The sequence below is a fragment of the Calliopsis andreniformis genome, chromosome 6 (genome assembly GCF_051401765.1).
Source record: "Calliopsis andreniformis isolate RMS-2024a chromosome 6, iyCalAndr_principal, whole genome shotgun sequence".
Taxonomy (NCBI): Eukaryota; Metazoa; Arthropoda; class Insecta; order Hymenoptera; family Andrenidae; genus Calliopsis; species Calliopsis andreniformis.
In genome coordinates, this window is record NC_135067.1 from 7806680 (window position 1) to 7826968 (window position 20289).

General features: G+C 32.9%; 1 protein-coding gene across 3 annotated transcripts in view; it reads right to left on the reverse strand.

The window, feature by feature from the left end:
* Window positions 1-20289, reverse strand: part of LOC143180022 (sphingomyelin phosphodiesterase) — a 34061-nt gene that overhangs the window by 8963 nt on the left and 4809 nt on the right. For all 3 annotated transcript variants that reach the window (XM_076379507.1, XM_076379504.1, XM_076379506.1), the window contains exons 2-7: window positions 10968-11068; window positions 5272-5480; window positions 4719-5015; window positions 4011-4403; window positions 3133-3305; window positions 2273-2635 (exon numbers count right to left, since the gene is read on the reverse strand). In XM_076379507.1, the coding sequence (XP_076235622.1) occupies window positions 2273-2635; window positions 3133-3305; window positions 4011-4403; window positions 4719-5015; window positions 5272-5480; window positions 10968-11040 (1508 nt within the window). In that variant the 5' untranslated portion in view covers window positions 11041-11068. The remainder of the gene's footprint in view (window positions 1-2272; window positions 2636-3132; window positions 3306-4010; window positions 4404-4718; window positions 5016-5271; window positions 5481-10967; window positions 11069-20289) is intronic.

Sequence of the window (20289 nt, forward strand, 5' to 3'; positions counted from 1 at the left end):
AATAACTTATAAAAAATAGAGAATAAGAACAAAAGGAAAATCACGAAATTTTGTAGCACATAATTTATTAAATAAAAATATTTTTTTAAAGAACACTCCCGAATGTGAATTACTTATTAATGTAATGATTCTACCTTTCCCTCTATTTTATTTACATTTATACCGTGGTAAATCATATGTATTAGATTTAATATACGTATGTGCACGAAGTATTTGAAATATTCTGTTAATGGTATGTATATATGTATGTGATACACGTGGATACCACAGTCACATACGAACTTTTACCATCCCACTACACCATGCCATCACCAATGGTACGAATAGCTCAGTAGAGCACCTAGTGAGTCAGAACAGAAGTTTTTCAGTAAGATCACAGGAGTGGGGATGAAGTCGGTCCCACCCCCACATCCACTTCTCACGTCGTGGTATACACCAACCAAGGCTGTTCAACTTGCGGATCGCACATGGTTCCTTCCCCAACTTGCCTACACTGTTGAACGACTCCTACCATGTCTATTTAACTTACACATTACAACAGAGCAGGGCTAAGGAAGTGACAGTTCTTTCTCAAGTAAGGAAGAACTTGTAGGTTCTGCTCCTACAGATATGTATATGGGAAGTAGGATATGTCACAAAACAGTTTCGTAAAAAAAGCAAAGCATAGATGCACAGATGACAAGGGTGAGATAAGGAACCGTACCTTCAATTGTTTTTACGAAGAGGCTCGTTGCGTAGACTGCTTTCATCTTCACTTATTCACTATTGCACATTCTTTATCGTTGACAAAATTAGAAGCAAACTTTTGACAAACAATTACCTTCAGAAACGTGTTCATATCATGAATAAAGTATAGTGAAACCCCGTTTATATGAACGAAATTTTAGTAGTGTTTGATTAACTGAATTCTCGTTGAGCTCCTATTATAGAACTATTGCTGAGCGTTACTCTGCGTACATGAACTATAAAAAAATTAAGTTAAATGAACTTATGAGTTTATGTATGCAAGCTATGAAATGGTGGAAACTACAACCAGAATGAAACTAACGATTTAGGACGATTAAAGGAACTGAAAATCTTTAAATAAGTATAGAAAATTGGAATATGAAAATTACAAAAATTTGTAAATGTGCTCTTTTTGTTAGCTATTACATTTGTGACTTTGCACAGTCAAATCGATGCCAAATCTTTGCCAATTTTTCCTAACTAAACGGGGTTCGTTTACAACACATGGATCCTTTCAAGTATCTCTCTACTCAAACAGAATACGCTTAAGTAAAAAGAAGTAATAATACTTTTCAATGTTGGAAAATGCGATTCATGAGTACGCTATAGCAACACCAAATTAAATCCCTCGTTAAGTGTCTCCAAAGCGAACGCGAGCGGCCGAAAATACCAGGATCGCTCGCGGGCGATTTCAAGGCCGACTTTGGGAGAAAAGTGGGGAACGTCAGAATTACTCTAAGGCCGTTTCTGAAGGAGTGGGATGACGACACAGGCGAGTTCTCTCACGAGCGACTTCGGGCATTGCCGGGAGCCCGCGAGTACTTCTCCTGAGCATTTCTGGTCTAGGGGATCTGCTTCGCCATCTTGCCAAGCATAAGGCAACGTGAGTTCGGGATGATCGAATTCTCTTCACCGTAGTTTGTAATTATGTATCTTATAGTTAGTATATTAAGTTTATATTGTAATTGTGTCTTTCTGCTGTCGTAAATTATAATTCATAAATTCCGAAGTGCACCTTAGGGTGCACAAAGTAAATGTAATAAACAATTTTACGAAGGGGTTCTTGCAAATATCCACCAGAGGTGAACATTCACCCTGGAAAGCCATGATCATTAATATTTTTAAACTCTGTACATTAGATATTTGTTATTCCTCACGGCAAATATGATACTAAAAGTGTCTAATGTTCCAGATCTTCTTTTTAATGCTCTGTATTATATCGACCATTTGGTCAATTAAACATTTTGAAAAGTAATGGAAATAAATATTTCATACATTAAAATAATATTGGATTTTGTTCATACCCAACTCATTGTCAAGTCAAGAATAAATGTATCGTAAATTTTGAATAAATATGTTTTTGGGGAAGTTACAAATGTTTTACGTTTAAGATTACAATAATTCGAATAAATAATGAAATAATAGTAAGTAAATAGAATATAATGGTGTAAACTAAAATTTGTACGTTATTGTGTATAATATTATCATAGAATATAAATAGAAACATAGAACATAATATGTAACTAAAAAGGAATTATGTACTTACCGATTAATAATGTGATAATAATTTCTAGACCACACCTTCAAACAGTCTGAATGTCCAGGCGGTATATGTCCAATTATGTGAACTTTTTCGCCATTCATTTCAGCTCCTTGTAATTCGTATACGAGCCATTGCAGTTCACTTACTGGATCTGTACTATTGATTAGCAGCCACCAATTTTTATTATTACAATAATTCATGTTTACAGAAAGAATTCTGAAACCCGGTCGAACTAGCACTGAATAAAAGGCACCTCGACGAACAGTATGTGAAACACCTACTGGTAGCCAACGTCTCCAATGTTTATCAAGAGCATCGTACAACCACGATATATCATTTTCCTTGGGAACAAATGGTGGTGGAAAGCTGAAATATTTTTACAATAATTTTTTATTTTTTTTACTTTGAGTACACAAACATTTTGGAAATATGCCAATAAGAAATTTGTTAGTCCTTCTATTCTTGAGTTTAGTGTTAGGAGCCACAATTTTTGAATCATGATACTCGGTTATTATTTAAAAACAACAACTCGGTTAGTATTTAAAAACAAGTATGTAAAAATTGCTACTAGTTCCTATATTTTCAAATATTTTATGTATTATTAGTGTAAAGAAGTGTTGCATTTTGCTTATTAGACTTAGCTTGTAACTAGTTATCTAATTGACATCAATTAACTGAAGAATCGGTAGTATTACTAATCTTTAACAATATACATTTTTGTAGGACTAACAATAAATTATGTATTCTCACTATTTCTTGTCATTGTACATTGAGTATTTTATTTTAACCGCTAATTTTCAGTAAAACATGAAATTTCTATAAACTGGCGTCATAAAGTTAAGGAAACAAAAGAAAATACACACCTATTTACAGGAGCACTTTCATGGTTGCCAAGAGCCGGAAAAATCGGAATGCCAGGAAATGTTTCGATAAGTTGTGTCACTGTTTCATGCAAAACTTTAAGATTTTCCTCGCGTGTTTGATTCCATACGTCATGGGGAGGTATGTCACCGGTCCAGAGTATGTAATCTATATCCTAAATTACAAAAGGAAATGTAAAAATGTAGAATTTACAGTGAAAATCACTTAATTAATTAATTTCAACCGAACAGAAATGACCCAAAAATCTGCTTATTGCTGATTCTGTTTATTTAAAATATACATGTGTATCTCACAAAAAATGTTGAAATTGTAGCGCAACCATTCAACGTTCGAGAACAATGGAACCACAAACTAGATACTTAATAATACATACTTAATAAGTATCCGAGAACAAATCAAATAAAAAACCTTAAAAACAGCATGAATTAAAAATATTGAATATTTTCTATGTCTCTACAAAACTACAAATTATCATAAAAAGTAGAAATTATCATTTGAAGTAGTTCCCTTATCAGTTTGAAAACGTTTTAACTCCTTAATTAAAGTTTCAATTAGGTCGTTTAAGGTGCATTAAGGTATTTACGTTAAAACACACTTGCGATACTGACGTTTGAATGTATGTAAAAAATTATAGTTCCCGCTGGCGATTAGGTTAGCTATAATTACAGACTCTTACTTATCATATTATCCTTAAAGAATTATTACTGAAAACGTATGAAAATATTGAACTGTATTCTTCTCACTAATGCCTGCATAATTTATCTTACTTTGATATGTCATTATAGTTATCATTTTAGGATAGTCAATATCATTAGGACGTCAATATCATAAGCATTTATAATGCAAATTTAATACTTACAGGATGCGTGCTTGCAATATGTTTAAGCATGTGTTCTACAGTTCTTCTAGGTGTGTCACATTTTCTGTAATCTCCCCATCGGCCAGCACCTGCAGCTGCAGTTAGCGGTGCTCCATTGGTTAATCTACAGCATAATGGTTCATTGCATTCTGCATTTGCTCCCTCTTGGTAGTAAGGGTCGAAATGGGTGTCAGATATATGGAGAACTTTAAAGGTCGGCGCTCCTTCTTGCGGCGGTATCGGAGGTCTTACAGGTGGTTTGTTTACTGGTGGGAAAGCCACTTCCCATTCGTGTAAAGGATTGTACGTATCATCGCAAGCATCGCCAATTACGAAGCTACAAATTTGTGTTGGATCCATATTCACTTGTTTTAGGACGTAAATGACTTCCCCCTAAACAAAAATATCGTAGCTTATGATAAAGTTGAAATAACAATTAACCAATAATAAAACTAACACAACTCCGAATGACCTATTAGGTTGCTTTGACTAGTGTTCATATAATTTCGTGTATGAAAACTGCTGAAATACTTTTCAAAAATTACAAAATTATCGCTCTATCTTTTTAATTTCTTACAATCGCTAAAAGAGTAATTAAGGGTTTATCTACTTTTCACAATGTAATTTTTTATATAGCATTCTATCCTGTAAGTACCATACTGTTTATGCTGTTGTAATATGTACAAAGAAGTTAAAAATACCGCTTACCCCAAAAAGTAATGTTACTCCTTGACAAACACGAGGACTTTGTATTTTAAGAGATACACAAAATTGATAGATAATGTTTCCAATCTCTTCGTCGTTTTTGCCAATCTTTATATAATGCTGAAGAAGTGTTGCACCAGTTTTACATGCTGTACAGGAGACTTTTGACATCACTGATGTCTCGACTTCCATCATTACTTGTTTTAAATCTAATAATTTTAAAGCTTTATCCACAAATCCTGATAAATGTCCACTTGGTTGCACAGTTTCCATGTCCCACAGCATGCGAGAATAATTGTACTGTAACATAAATGTTTAAATTAACTTTTGAGATTCATTTTATTTTAATAATTTTTAAATTTAAATTAAAATTAGCTATCGATGGCACTGATACAAGCTCATTATTTCATTAACATGTAGAGAAATTAATACTTTGTATCTAGTAACATTAGTTCGTTTACTAGCTTAAACAAAAGTATTAGAAATGAAAAAATTGAAGAGATAACAAAAAAATGAAAAAAAAAAAAATACTTCGAAGTACTAGACATCACATTACCCGTGCAAGTTCCTCAGGCCTTGTACCATTTATGACAACTGTTTCCACTGTCGGTGGTAAATCTCTAAGTTTCTCAACAAATGGCAAAACAGTAACGTCTAATTTTTCTACGGCCTTTGCTCTGACAGCGAACCATTCGTCTGCGAGTTGGGTCCAGTTGGTCGCAGTACCTTCCATTTGCCTCCTGTATCTGTCTCGAATAGGATTTCCTGTATAAGAAACATAAAAATATATTAAGAAACATAGTAAGAAACATAAAAATATATTAGATATTTTAACTTTTTCAACAAGGAATAATAATACATGAAAAAAAAAAAGAAAGATGAAGGATTGAAATGTATGCCTATTACAGAGTGCCAAACCTTGCTCATATTTATACAAAAAAAACTTTCTAAACGTTGCATCACACATGGTGTTCGACAAGCGCAAGAAATACATATTAGCCAATGATTGTACCTATTTGCCAAAGTAAACTCCATTTAGGGGATCACTCTCGAGCAGGATTGCTCTGAAATTCTTGGTCATGAGGGGAAAGCGAATCCCCCACACATCCTACATCCTCCAAATACCTTATTATAAGCGAGTGGAGGCCTGCCATAGGCTATTTTGGGGGTATGGGACCTGCAGGTGATTTGCTTTCCTCTCTCAGCCACTAATTCCCTAGCAACCCTACTCCTGGGTTAGTAAACATTGAAAATATCCTAAAATATGTACAGGTTTGTGACATAAACATAGAAAGGATTCGAGAACGCTAGTCGTTCATGTGCCCTACTACTAATATACCGCTTCGAGATTCCTGCATGACCAATTCGTAATTACAACCGTGGCCACGAGACGGCTGCCGCGTAATCCACAACTCCTCGGAGGTCTCGCGACGATTCGAGTATACAATTACCGCTACGAAACACAGACAGCAGGCATGCTAGAAAACGAGCAACAAGCAAGCAAAAAAGACGAGCCCTCGTAAGGCTCAACTACGCTTTGCTCCTTTGTAATTTTCCTCAGTTTTCTCTAAGAGAACTCGTCAGACCGGAACATTTAGTCCGGCGATTGACAAACCTCCGTTTAGTCGCCAATCATAGTGGGACAGCAATCTCCATGCAGATCATGGATTTTGTGATCGATCATCAGATGATGGATTCGATTATATTTTAAGAAATTAATAGTTTATTATCGTCGTATTAATTAAATGGATTATCAGACATGAAACATGTCTTAAACAAAGTGTAGATGTAAAGAATCTTTAGTATCTACAGTAATGTTAAGTTTTAATTCAATTTTAGTTTATCGATATCTTAACAATATTATCGATAATATTTTGATAAGATCAATATTTATCCATAACGTTATCGATAACAACATCTCCAGTGTACAATTCTGCTAATGTAAGTTTTATTAAAATCAGAAACTGTCACCTCAGGTTGTTCCCTTGCATCTGCGCAAGCAAGGGTGGGAGTACCGTTTTCGTTTTATTATTATGTACAAAGAAGAAACAGAATAAGATGTAGTAAAAACGGAAAGTCAGGAAAGTGGAAATCAATGAGAAACAAGGTAGGTGAAAATACAGAAAATTGAGAAAGTGAAAGCAAAAACTTGGTGGCAGTTCTATAGCCTGTAAATGATCACTATATCAATTCATAAGAGTAACAGTGATATGTATAGATAACAAAGATAGAAAATCTAGTTGAAGCTATCTCGACATAATGGAACTGTGGAACCAAGAAGCTGGTTAAAATCGAATCGATCAAGAGGATACTCAGCTGCCTAACAATAAACTAAGAGTGATCGGTAGCTGGTTAAAGTTGCCTCGATCTAAAGAATCAAGAGGCTGAATGAAACTACATCAACATGGTAGACACTAGTAAAGACTGTCTAGGAAGCCGTTGACACCGAAATTACATATCACTGAACTCGACCTGTCTTCGTGTTGTCGGGTACGCTGCGTATATTTATCCCCAGAATTTGTAAACTTACTGTGAATCATATGAGTCTAAAGCAGGGATCTAATGAAATTGAACACTTTTATAAATAAAAGTTATTTACAAAACTTTTAATTTTTAAATTATTTTCTTTCTGCTCTAATTTTTAGTCTTGATTTAATTTCGAAAATATGCGAAAAAATTCTTTGAAGTCTTCTGTATAAAATAAATACTTCTCAAAGGTGGAGCAATTTTGGAAATTATATTTTAAAAAATCAAAATTACGACGTTGCACAGGTAGCTCACAATACGATTCCAAAATAAGCTTTCCAAAATCGTTCCATCTTTTTGAACCACATATTTTTCACGCAAGACTTCAGAGAATAGGTTGGCATATTTTTCAAATTAAAATATGAACGTAATTTTCACTAATTTCTACAAAATTGTCTACCATGTATCCTCCTATTCAATATTTTACTTATTTATGGATAAGTAATACTTCGTAATGTAATTTTAATTACAGTTTAACCGCTTCTAAGTTCCTTCCTGTATTTTAATGAGTGTAGCTATGCACCCTGACTTTTGCTAATACTTCCGACACCTGAGTTAATGATACACTCTCCGAGACAACTATTTTTGAAATAGCATGTATAAGAGTTATCTTCACATACAATTAATGAGAAATGAAGGCTAAACATTATTTTAACTTCTTTAAATACTTTCGCGATATTTTGCTCCACGCTCAATGCCAAAAATCCATTCCAAACTACGCATGCGTAGTTCTCCGCTTTCACCGTCCTTGAGATTGTGTGCTCATTTACATTCTGTATCCCCACAACGAAGAACAGGTGAAACAGGTTGTGAGAGTATTCTACTCTTGCCATACGAAGAGATAGCTGCCATTCAGAGCTATAGAGTGTTTAGGGGGATAGAAACAGGCGGAAGTACGCTGCTGATTCTGCATAATACGACCTCTCTATGAGCTCATCAATACGGTGTTTGCGTTCATATTAACAAGCAGAGGCGAATTTAAATTTTTATCGCCCTAGGCTATTATATTATAACACCATAGATAGATGGGAGGATGAAATTAGAGGTGGGAAACGAACTTTGAATCCCTTCATATACAGTTTTGGCTTTTACAGACTTTAGTAAGGCCTCTGATTCCACAAGTCAGCCTACTCTTCTTGCCAAGCTATCAACAATCCGATACGAAGGGAATCTATTTTCTTGGCTCAGGAGTTATTTGAATTTTTGACAACTTATTAATTATTTCATATCTACATCCTCATAAATGAATTGATGAGGTATCAATAATTGATAACAATCGATAAATACGTTCGGCAAAACTAGGACAAACTGTAACATTTTTCAGCAATCACGATTTTTATTAGGTATGCCAATAGTTTAAACATTTTTAAAATGATATCTAGTGTCAATCGAACACTAGAAATGCAATATCGAAATGCAATATGACCTTGACAGATTTATTATCTGGTACTGTGAGATTAGGCTGCCTTTGAACCTTGCAAAAAATGCTCTGTCATGAAATTCACACGTAATTCATATCGTGTGGACGACAATGTTTTAGAAGAAGTCAATGAAATTAAAGATTTAGTAGTAATTACATTTCACATCGAACCTTGACTTTTCAAACCATTATTACTATAAGATCAGTCGCGCGGAGAGAACCTTAGGACTCACTAAACATTTTTCAGCGAACTTTTATCGGATTTCCTTCAGCGTTGCCCTTCTTGTATGTAATCTAAACGAACTCAGAAGTAGTTTAAGTAGGTTACTGTCTCTAAATAGGAGCACACCTTAATTATTGTTACTCGCTTATTTTCTTGTTCTTGTTTTATTAACTACTGTTATCACGGTCATAAAACTGGGTCTTGTGCCTGTAATAAAGTGAATACTAATATAAATGCTCGTTCTGAAGAACTCTTCATTCGACTGCCGATATAAGGTCTCATTAAATAACTTTTTAGAGGAAACACATAATCGACAATAGAGACATACTTTTTCCTGTCGACATGGTAGCGCCATCATTTATGATTCTCAAATATTATGGAATTCATCCAAAAATTCACGATGTATTATACAAAGTTGTAACATCTTACCACCCTTCTAGTATTGCAGGTATCTATAGAAAGTCCATATTTGTAGGACGAAATTTATTTACGTAGATAAAGAACAAGAGATTACAGGAACAACGAAGAAAATATGGAAGTATGATGAACGCACAAGGGATATTGCTCAAAATCGTATCAGCAATATTCTTTTCGAGAGAGATTTGAATACTTCTCCTTGCAATCCTCTAAGTAATAACGTGGAATCAGTGAGGAATGATGATTCGATATGCAGCACCCCTATACCAACACCGACATGTACCATAGTTACAAATAAAACAATGATGTTACATATCATAGTTTGTAACATACATATATAAAGTATATCTATAATTTGTATTAGGTGTACAAATGTATGACAGACCAATACCAAACATTGCTGGTGTTGGGATATAGAAGCTTCAAATCTTTGATTCACGAAATTTTTTTTACAAGTATAAAGAAAGTAAATGTGGCACCTATCAGGGTATCTCTTAAAGAAAATTCCCCCAGAATTGAATTTGACCTTGAAATTCAAGAATAAATAAGGAAAAACAATTTTTTCATGCTCGTGTAAGAGTAGTAGGTATGTGTTAACTTTTCCCAGCAGCAACTAACAAACGTCGTAATAAATTCTTTTGATAACGTCTCGTAAAAAATTCAAGAACTGATTGGCTGAAGGAGTTAAGGAAAGAATCTCTATAATTTCACTTTCAAATTGCAAAACATATGCGAGAGGATGTGTTTGTGCATTATCTAATGTTAAAAGAACTGGACTGACACAATTGTATTCTTGCATATATGTCAGTGACTATGAATGGTATAAGTTCCAAATTTTAAAAAAGTTTCGAGACTTTATTAACTGAGTTGTATAGAAATGAGCCAAATCACAAAAATCCATAACATAAATTTTAGAAAATTTTGGACTTATACCACTTTCACAATCACTGGCACATATTTAAACCAATCCCTAAACGTGATAGTATCCATCCACGAACTTTTTTGTGACAGATATATTACAGACAATATTTTTAAATTTACATGTTTGAAGAATCTAGGTTTCTTTACTGTTCCTATGATTCTTAAAGCTATTCTGTCATTTCCGGAGGCATTTGCACTTACACAAGTGTGATACGATCTCTGATGACTTTATATCCCGTGTTGTAGATTCAATCTTTGATGCAAATGTTTTACGAGGCAATGCTTTTCAAAAAATGCCGCTCTCGTCACAATTACAGATACAATCTAAATCATAACTTTTCTCCTTGACAATATTACTAAATAAAAACTCGAACAAGTTCTTTAACCACGAAACTGTCAGGTACAATATAATCTGATAATTTTTCTCCTAGAATGTCCAGTTCATATATTCCGTATCTTTATTTAAACCACTTTAGCCAATCAGTAGATGCTTGAAAATTTCTACAACTATCTAAGTTTGCATTTAGTTCAAGAACTTTCTCTTGAATTAATTGACCTAATATTAGTATACCAGTGCTTCGTTTTTGTTAGATTCATTTATATATTGCTCGATCCAATTTATGAGTATTTCCTGTTCTCAAGTAAATCACTTGAAAAAAGTGACATGTGGCACGTACTGTACTAACAAAGAATGGATATTGGTCTATATAACTCTTCTGAATGTACACATAGCTCAAATACGTACCAATAACGGTTTCTAATGATCCAATGAGGAAGGCGAGATTGATGATTGCTCTGATCCATTTCTGATTTAGCATACTATCTTAACTTCTTTGGTATTGTCAGCTGCAACAAATATATACATATTTTCAATTAGAGGTTTATACGAGTAGGAAAACGTATTTTGTAAACAGTTTGTAGTTTTTAATTATTTTTAAACAAGTGTCTTATCAGAACTGAAATAACTATGTTTTATTTTTACTGATACAGAAAAATGTTTAAAATATAATGTGAATGACAAAGATAAATTGTTGGAAAGTTTAGAATAGTTTTATAAAAAAATATAAAACACGTAACGTTTAAACCAATAGCTTTACATATTTAAATACTTTAAAACTTAGATTAATTTTTCACAACATTTTATACATTCATTGATAAAATCATACGCAAAATTCCATAGTTGGATTCCATTCATTATTTCCTGACCTGAAAATGTATTACCACAGACAATAATGAAACATCTTATCTTAGACCTAGATCTTATTTTTCTGCGTTAATATTAAATAAATTTAAAGAAATTTATAACTGAACCTTATTTCTGTGAATAATATACAGTGGAACTTCGTTTACATGAAACTCTCAGGAGACAAGTCGGATTAAATAACCAGATCGTTCATATAATAGGAGCTCACCTAATTCTCCTCACTATCTACGATCCTTCGTTCAGATAATAGGAGCTCGCGTTCATGTAAGTGGATTCCAAGAAACAATTGCCTTTAAATACATAATAATACTACAAATCTTAGGAATCTGGACATTAACTTGCTCAATGGAACAATTCCATCTTTACTTTACTACAAAAATATTAATACTAGCTAATGTTCTTTGGGGGTAAGATTTTCAGTATGAGCTAGGTTTGTCAGCATTATACAGGATGTATTAGAAAATGTGGGACACTTTTGCAGGATAGGTTCTACGTACGCAAATAATGGAAAAAGGTCAAATGCATTTACGAGTAAAAATACATAGTTTTTTAGTTAGGGGAGAGTGAGAGCAAAGTAATGGCACCATGAAAGTAACAAGCCTCCTTTCCCCTTCCACAAACATTTCCAGAAAATTCCTTTTACACAGTTACATGTGTATAGTAATGTTTTTTTTATTTCATCAATCGGTGCTGAGCAGTCAAACTGAATTTGTATATTTAGACCATCTAGATAAGCTTCTGTCTTTTTTTTTGTTTTGTTAATATTCATAGTTAAACTATAGATATTAAGCCAATCATTTGCCAGAGCCTTCTTATATAATATTTTTATAAGTTCTTGTATTTGTTTTCAATACGTCGTTTGTAGTTTTAAAAAATGTGTGTGGGGAGTAATACGTCATTATGGGAACCATGGGGAAAGTAACATGTTACTTTTATCCACGTGAAAGTTCAATATATACATATTGCCAAGAAGATAATGAAAAAATACGGCAAGCAAAGTAGCACACAATATAGGATTCTTCACATAGCAATGACTGTATGTGTCTGATTTGTTTAAAGTTTTGAGTTTAAAGTTTTGAGTTTAAAGTTTTGAGTTTAGAGTTTGGAGTTTAGAGTTTGGAGTTTAGAGTTTTGAGCCCTTCAATGAAAACTGTTCAAGAGAAAAATGGATCCAATGTCTAACTTATACAGTTGGTCCCATGAAGACTGCTCCATAAGTGATCTTCATTACGTCTGCCATAATTGTAATTTAGAAAAGATAAAAAAACCATTCAATTAATACAGGATACCAAACAAATGTACAAAATTGATTATGCTTTTTATCTTTCGTTATTTAAAATATCTTAATCAACTTAACTTTTTTTAACTTTTTCAATGAATAATAAATGGAGCTAAACGAATTTTTCTTGTGCAATATGGAGTAGTATCATTACTGATTTTGTTTAAGATAATAGGAAGCACCGATTTAAATTCTATCAAACAATAACGGTACACCAAAACTATCTTGAATTAGTCAGTACAGAGGAATGCCGAAAGTTCGGTTGATGAATCAACGGTAGAAACGAGTGAAACAGCCAAGTGGAATAAGCGGTTGACCGTTATTCGACCCACCAAGGGACCTTGTTAAAACAGACTTCGGTTATGTCTGTACTTCGCGCCCATTTAGAACAAGATCCAAAAATCCCAGATTCGCATTAAAGTTTGTATAAGGATTCAACTTTTGTACCTCAAAGACAAATGTTAAATAAATTACTACAGACTTTAGAAAAATGTTTGACATTTAATATGTACTGTTACATTAACTATATGTTGGTAATTAAAATCAGTATAGGTAATGTTAAGAAACAAAGATCAGGGATTCATAAAAACGTGTAGGTATAAACGTTTGAAAAATATATGTGTACACATGTATATTATACATACAGAAAAATAAAACTGATAATAAATGAATAAATAAGCTGTTGAATGGTCACATGTATGATAACAGTGCTTATTGACAATGAGAGAAAAGTGTGATGTGGAGCATAGACTACTCATCCGTACAGAATTTCACACCTTTTCCAAAGTGGTGAACGCACAGCTCAAACGATTCTGGTCGCATCGACACTCTCTCTCTTCCTCTCTCTTATTCAGTGGCTGCCATCTTCTTAATTAGTAGAAGGTCAAAAAACATTTCTTCTAACTAAGTCATAAGTGAACCTTCGACTATGAAAGAATGAGGTTTAACGTTTAAAAAATGTACATGGTGTTTCTAAACATGTGGGACATTTTTAGAGGGCAGATTCTAGACACGAAGACCATGAAGAAAGTTCATGTGCACATATGTACGAAAACTCTTAGTTTTTTAGTTATAGGCTATTTTATATGGCGTACAGTGTAATACTTTCTTTAAGATCTTTCGATGTCTGCCACTCTTTCAAGAGACCAGAATATTCCTGGGCCTAGTACGATCTTAAAGAAGATGGCACACTGTGCAGGTAAGAAATGGGCCAGCATTTTACGCAATATAAAACAGCATGTAGCTAAAGAACTATGCATTTGAACTTTTTTCATTGTCTTCGTATTTAGAACCTATTCTCCAAAACTGTGAGAACTATAGAATCGAATACTTTAATTTTCCGTAATGAATTTTCAATGCACAGGTTGAAAAATCATTGTAATTACAGCATTACATCGAAGCTTCGGCACTTCAAATTTTTCGAACCCTTTTATGCATAAACCAATACAGTGTCAAGACCGTGGCTGATCACGAAATACAAGAGAAACTGTTTCGAATCGTGTCATCTTCTCATTTGCAACTATGTATTAAGTATAAGAGAAACATGGATAATTCGCTTTACTCTACTTTCCCCTCTGCGTCCGTTACTACATGTAATACAATTTCAATAGATAGCAGTAGTGTTGATGTGAGAGTGAAACCCTCAAGTTATACTTTATGTACCTGTAAAATTAAAAATTGTCAAGTTCCTAAAAATCTATCAATCCTTTTTCTCTGTCACTTGCTGCCTTTTTGTAAGTTCAGCAAAATACAAATGTGAACTCGGAAGCTTAGACAGAGTCTTATTGGGATTAAAAATCGATACCTCTTCTAGATAACTGACCTCTTTGAATCTCGAATTTCAAAGAGTTAACCACTGTGTTTACGCATACAATTATCTTAAAATTAATTCCTTTACATTTATGGATTATAACTTTATTTTTTACTATTAATACTTTTAATGATATCTGTACCAAAGAGCCAACATGACCCAAATACTTTTGTTCCAGGCAGCCAAAAAACAAACGCAATTACCGATTATCCATTTCTTAACATAATATTTGAAGTAGTTTATTTTATACTATTAAATTTCCTTCACGTATAGTGTAACTTGAATAAATTTCTATTAATCTAATAAAGTGAAGAGAAAGCAATAATGTTCTTTAAAAAACTTAACTTTGAAAACAAAAGACTTGGGCTGGTCTGGCTCTGAGATACAGATACATTCAATTTCGGTAATATCGAAATGATTGATGTTCATTAAAAACAAACGTCAACTCGATAATCGCGTAGTCAGATCAGTAAAAATACGTAGAATACAATATCGATGAAGGTAGGTCGATGGACGCCACGTATCTTACCCGTTATCATCGCATTTGTACGGATATCAAATTTAACAGTCGTAACTCGTATAACTGCTCCTATGCATTACAATATTATTTTACGACACGCTATGGGATGGAATCCAAAAAAGTTACGGTACTGAATTTTTTAACGCGTTTTATACAAGGAAACAGTATTTCTCACTCAAACATGTAAAAATATAAACATAAGCATAGAATTTCCATTTATTATATAGGTACTTCTTTAACAAAATTTATAAATATGTACAATTTATACGTAAATGCAGGGATATAAATTTTGTAGCATTTTCTATTGTTGTTTGTTTTTTTCAATTTGTTTCAAAATACTCATCATCGGAAGTTGTAAGATTATTGCTTTATAATAATTGGAATTATAAAATTATTAAATTACTCCATTCCAAAACTATGGATTTTTTTCAAGCGTATTATTAACAGTGTTTAGTGTTACTATAAAAGTTTATATTTTGACGTCTTACAATTAGTGTAGTTTCACAATCAGTTTATGTTCAATAGTCGACAATATAAACAGGATAGTGCATAACATGTCAGATGTTTCAGATTGTTGATCCCATTAACCAATATGATGATGTGTGTACTAACGCTGATAATTCGCGAAATAAATTTACTGAAAATAGAAATAAAGTTAAATCGCAAAATAAGAGTAAAGTAATAACAATTGCATTGAAGCAACTGGTTCTAGATGGGATATTGTACTTACACATCTACTAAATCATGTGGTATTAAGAGCCATATAATTTACAATGACTATGCTTATTATGAAAAAACAGTTATTTGTTATTTTGCAATAATTATTATTTGAAATTAATGTATCTAAGTGTATCTAAATAGTATCTAAAATATTGTAATTTGTATACGTGATTTCATTGACGTACATCATAATACTTAAGCTCATAGCTCAATTAAAAGAAGTTCATAAAGAAAATTAAGATCTGAACCTTTGGAAAGAACACTTTCAACATGTAATACGACTACGAAATCGTTAATATAACTGTAAGTAATAATTAGTGAAGAACAATTTTTATTTCAAGAACTAACATGTATAAATTACTTCACTCATATTAATTAAACATTCACTTGAATCATTCAATAAAATGTGTAAGTAGGAATTATCAAAACTGAATGAGATATAAGAACTAGCTGAAAAGTAATACACACTTGCGTATATATATCTCGAAAACTAAAAGAACTATTGAAGAAAATCGAGACAAGAATGAGATTACAGTTCATTGACTTCAAAATGTTAAGTTTATTTTTCAACATAATCTCAATTTAGAGATATATATATCTCCCAACGCGTGATAAGCTTTTTTCATTCCATCACTGAAGTATTCCAGCGACTTATTCTTGATCCAGGATTTCATTGCTTCCTTCACTTCATTGTTCGTCATGAAACGAATGCTTTTAAGCCTCGTAACCGCGGTCTTCATAGAGTTAGAAATTTTACTCAAAGATAAGTGTTAACATTTTCTTTTAACCCTACGGGTTAATTGATTATGAATTGTGGGTACCTTCATCGTTATTTCAGCTGTTTTTAATACCTCTCTTTGTTCTCGAGATATAGGCACGTGTGCGTTACTTATCAACCAACCCTCATACATCAACTATAGATAACCTTTAACACATGCACCTATCAGAGATAAATCTCATCTTGGAACCGAGTAAGTGAATCAAAGGTTGAGTGGGATATAATGATATATACATATATTGCGGCAACTGCACATAGATTATGTGCATATAGACATGTATTCAAATAAAATATCTTGTTTTGTAAACTCTAATACGAATGTATTATGCTAATTCAAAAACACCTATGTAAAATTAATCATAAATTACGATACAAACAATGCATTGGAATCAGGAGCTCATGATAGTTTTTAGCTGATAAACACTCACAATGTGAATCTTGCTACCATCGGTAAAACTAATAGCAGATCCTGCTCTTCAGTTTGCAAGAAAGTTACATTTTGCACTTCATTCTTTTTACCAACAATCTTCAATTAAAAGATATTTGTGATCATAAAATTGAAAATTTTAAATTGAACATGTACATAGATTATGTGATGGTAGAAGATTATTGTACCTATTTTCAGTATAAAAAGAGCGAATTAAAATAAATATCTATATTCTACAATCTACAATAAAAATATACACTCCTGGACACTTAAATAATCTTATTGTGGGGACGTAAAAATTGTATGAGGTATACCTATATGTAAATATCTCGTACAAATATGGAAAAGTAATTCAGTTTAACACATGTAACTTCAATCAGTTGTCGGTGAAGAAATAAAGACACTAATGGATAGGAGGCATGGAAAAGTAATTTAGTTTAACATGTGTAACTTTAATCAGTTGTCCATGAAGAAACAAAGACATTAATGGATAGGAAGCATGGAAAAGTAATTTAGTTTGACATATGTAACTTCAATCAGTTGTCAGTGACGAAATAGTAACACAAATAGATGAAATAAATATAGACATATGTATGTACAGAAATTTGAAGTTAATATTCTAAGCATTTAACCCTCTCTCCTTAATTCAGAAAACAAATGGCTACCAAAGATACATTTAACATCATAAATAAGAATACGCTTTTTTGCAACGTTGCTTCAGCGACTTTTGGCATTTATTGCTCAGTTCAACTTCATCGATTTAACTTCCGCTGTGTAATGCAGTAAATACTTTTCAATACAATTATTTAAACATTAATTTATGATAGTTTTCGAAATAAAGGATGTAGAAGTAAAAATAAAATATTTTATCACGGTGGTCAACGACGAACCACGTTTCGTGACCATCAGCAGATCGTTCCATGTCCGAACGCTAACCTACTTAATCCTCGCTCTCACCGTGACGTCATTTATTGGTGTCCTATGTAATTTTATCAAGGCCCCAAGATGGATTCGACATTTAAAATTTCTTTCAAAATATGTTTTATAAGTATATCACTGTAAAAACTTTTGCCATCCATATTTTCTTATGTACACTATCTTCTACATAATTTTATAAATAAAATGCAAACAAGCAATACCTGACTAAGTGATTGAAGATGTTTCTCTTAAGGTCCCTTTAATTTTATTACTTTATTGGTAAACATATAAAATATGTTAAACATTTAAAAGTGTGGAATGAATCTTTTCCTGTTAATGTTGCAATGGACACAAGGTACCCAAAGCCGGATGAAGGATGGGCATCCTCATCGAATCAAGGTGAGGCTCAGGGATGGGCAATGGAGGGGGGATGAGGAATATATTAGATACCATAAAAGTGGAAAAATAGTCACTTCACAATGATTTCGAGGTTTATAGGGCGTGGATAACACACTACTTTCGGGTACAATGATAAAGTCTCCAAATAGGAGTAATACGCAATAAAGATAAAGTGAAAATGGAAAGTATTTGTAAGAGTAAATAACGAAGGCTGGTAGATTACAATATACGTATGTATAAATTGTTTGTATACGTATACATACAATAAAAGTAACGTATAAAGACACATTCGAAAAGACATTGTACCCTTTCATACATGCTATGTAATATATTAACACATATAATGTATACCATCATAAAAACAATTGCAACGTAGGATATAAAGTATTTTAAAAGTTATCTTTTCGGCCTTATTTACATAGTTAACATAAATACATTAAATGAATGAAAATTGGCAAACGACAGCAGAAACCAGTGTAGAAGTGAATATTAGACCACACAAGCGATAAAATAAATAATATTAAAAGGTTTAAAGAATTTTAAAAGGCGCAAAATGTTAAAAACATACAACAATAAACCATCGTAAATATTCCAAATTAGAGCTTGCTGAACAACGGATATATTAGCAAAAAAAAAAAGAAAGAAGCTATTTTTTCTAAGGAAAAGTGTTTTAATTTAATGGTCTAAATTATTATTTTCTGAGGATAGGAGTCATATTGCAAAAGTGGCAAATGTGGCAGATTAGTGGTAAATGAATGGTGGTGGTAACATGATACGCGCAGCAATAGGGTACCATGGCAAAACAAATATTTAATTTATTCCCACAAACATGAATAATGAAATAAACATATGTACGTCGATACTGTCAATAAGCAGCTGTCGAAATGTGTACATAAAATAACCATACAAAAATTCATTTTTCAACGAGACAATGCAGATATGCATACTGCAAAAGCAGTATAAGCTTACTTCGAAAGAAAAAAAATAGGTATCTTCTCCTATGTCGAATCCTAATACCGAAAAAAATGTTAGATCTTTAAAAAATGAAGGTAGCTATAACTAAAAAACTAAGTGTTGAAATAATATGTCGAGCAATATTTATCAAGGACAAAAATTAATCTCTTTGGGAGAAGTAGTTCTTAGAACTCCAATTACTGGACCAAGGACTGTTTGTTTATATAAAAGGTGATAAGAGTCCGTGGGTCCTGTGATTAAATTCGTCGGTCGCTTTTTAGTTTTTCGTAATCACTGAGCAGAGTCAGTAAAAGATATACCTTCCTATATGAAATAAAAAGTCTAAGTATAAGAAGGAATAAAACTGTTAAAATTATTTTTTCCATAACCAAAGAATCCCAATACTAAGAGGTTTCAGACATATGTGCACATGAACATTTTTCATGGACTTCGTGTCTAGAATCTGCTCTCCAAAAGTGTCCCACATGTTTGGAAACAACCGCGAATCATGAACCACGCATAGTCTGTAGCAGCCTTTATAGTATATCCAGATTATTCTCGCTTGCTCTCAAGCACAGCTGCTCGCAAGTATGCTTTGAGCTCACTCTCGAGCGTCTTACCTTCTTTTCGCGCAAATTGGTAAGATAAAAATGGAAGGAAACTCAACAGCAAGTCTAGTATCACCTTTCTTATCTCATGTTCTGGCTTGCTCACAAACGTCAAAAAGCTCTGGTCGAGCTTTTTAAATCAGATTTAAAAACACAAAAGGGAGTTGCCAGTACAAGGATACTGTCTGAACCGATGGCTAAGTCTGATTCACTGAAAGTTGTAAAGTAATTAATATGGTACAGTTTCTGCGTCTAGAATAGTCACCAGTATCGTAGAAATAAGAAAGTAGAAAATCCGCTCACTCAACAATTACTTCGTTTTATTTTTGTGTTATTTGCGCTCTATACTTTCACCCTATCTCCCTGCGTTTTTTTATTTGCACGCATTTCCTATTTTCACACGAAAACTGGAGTACAATCATCTTTTATCGATCGAGTCAACAAATAAAC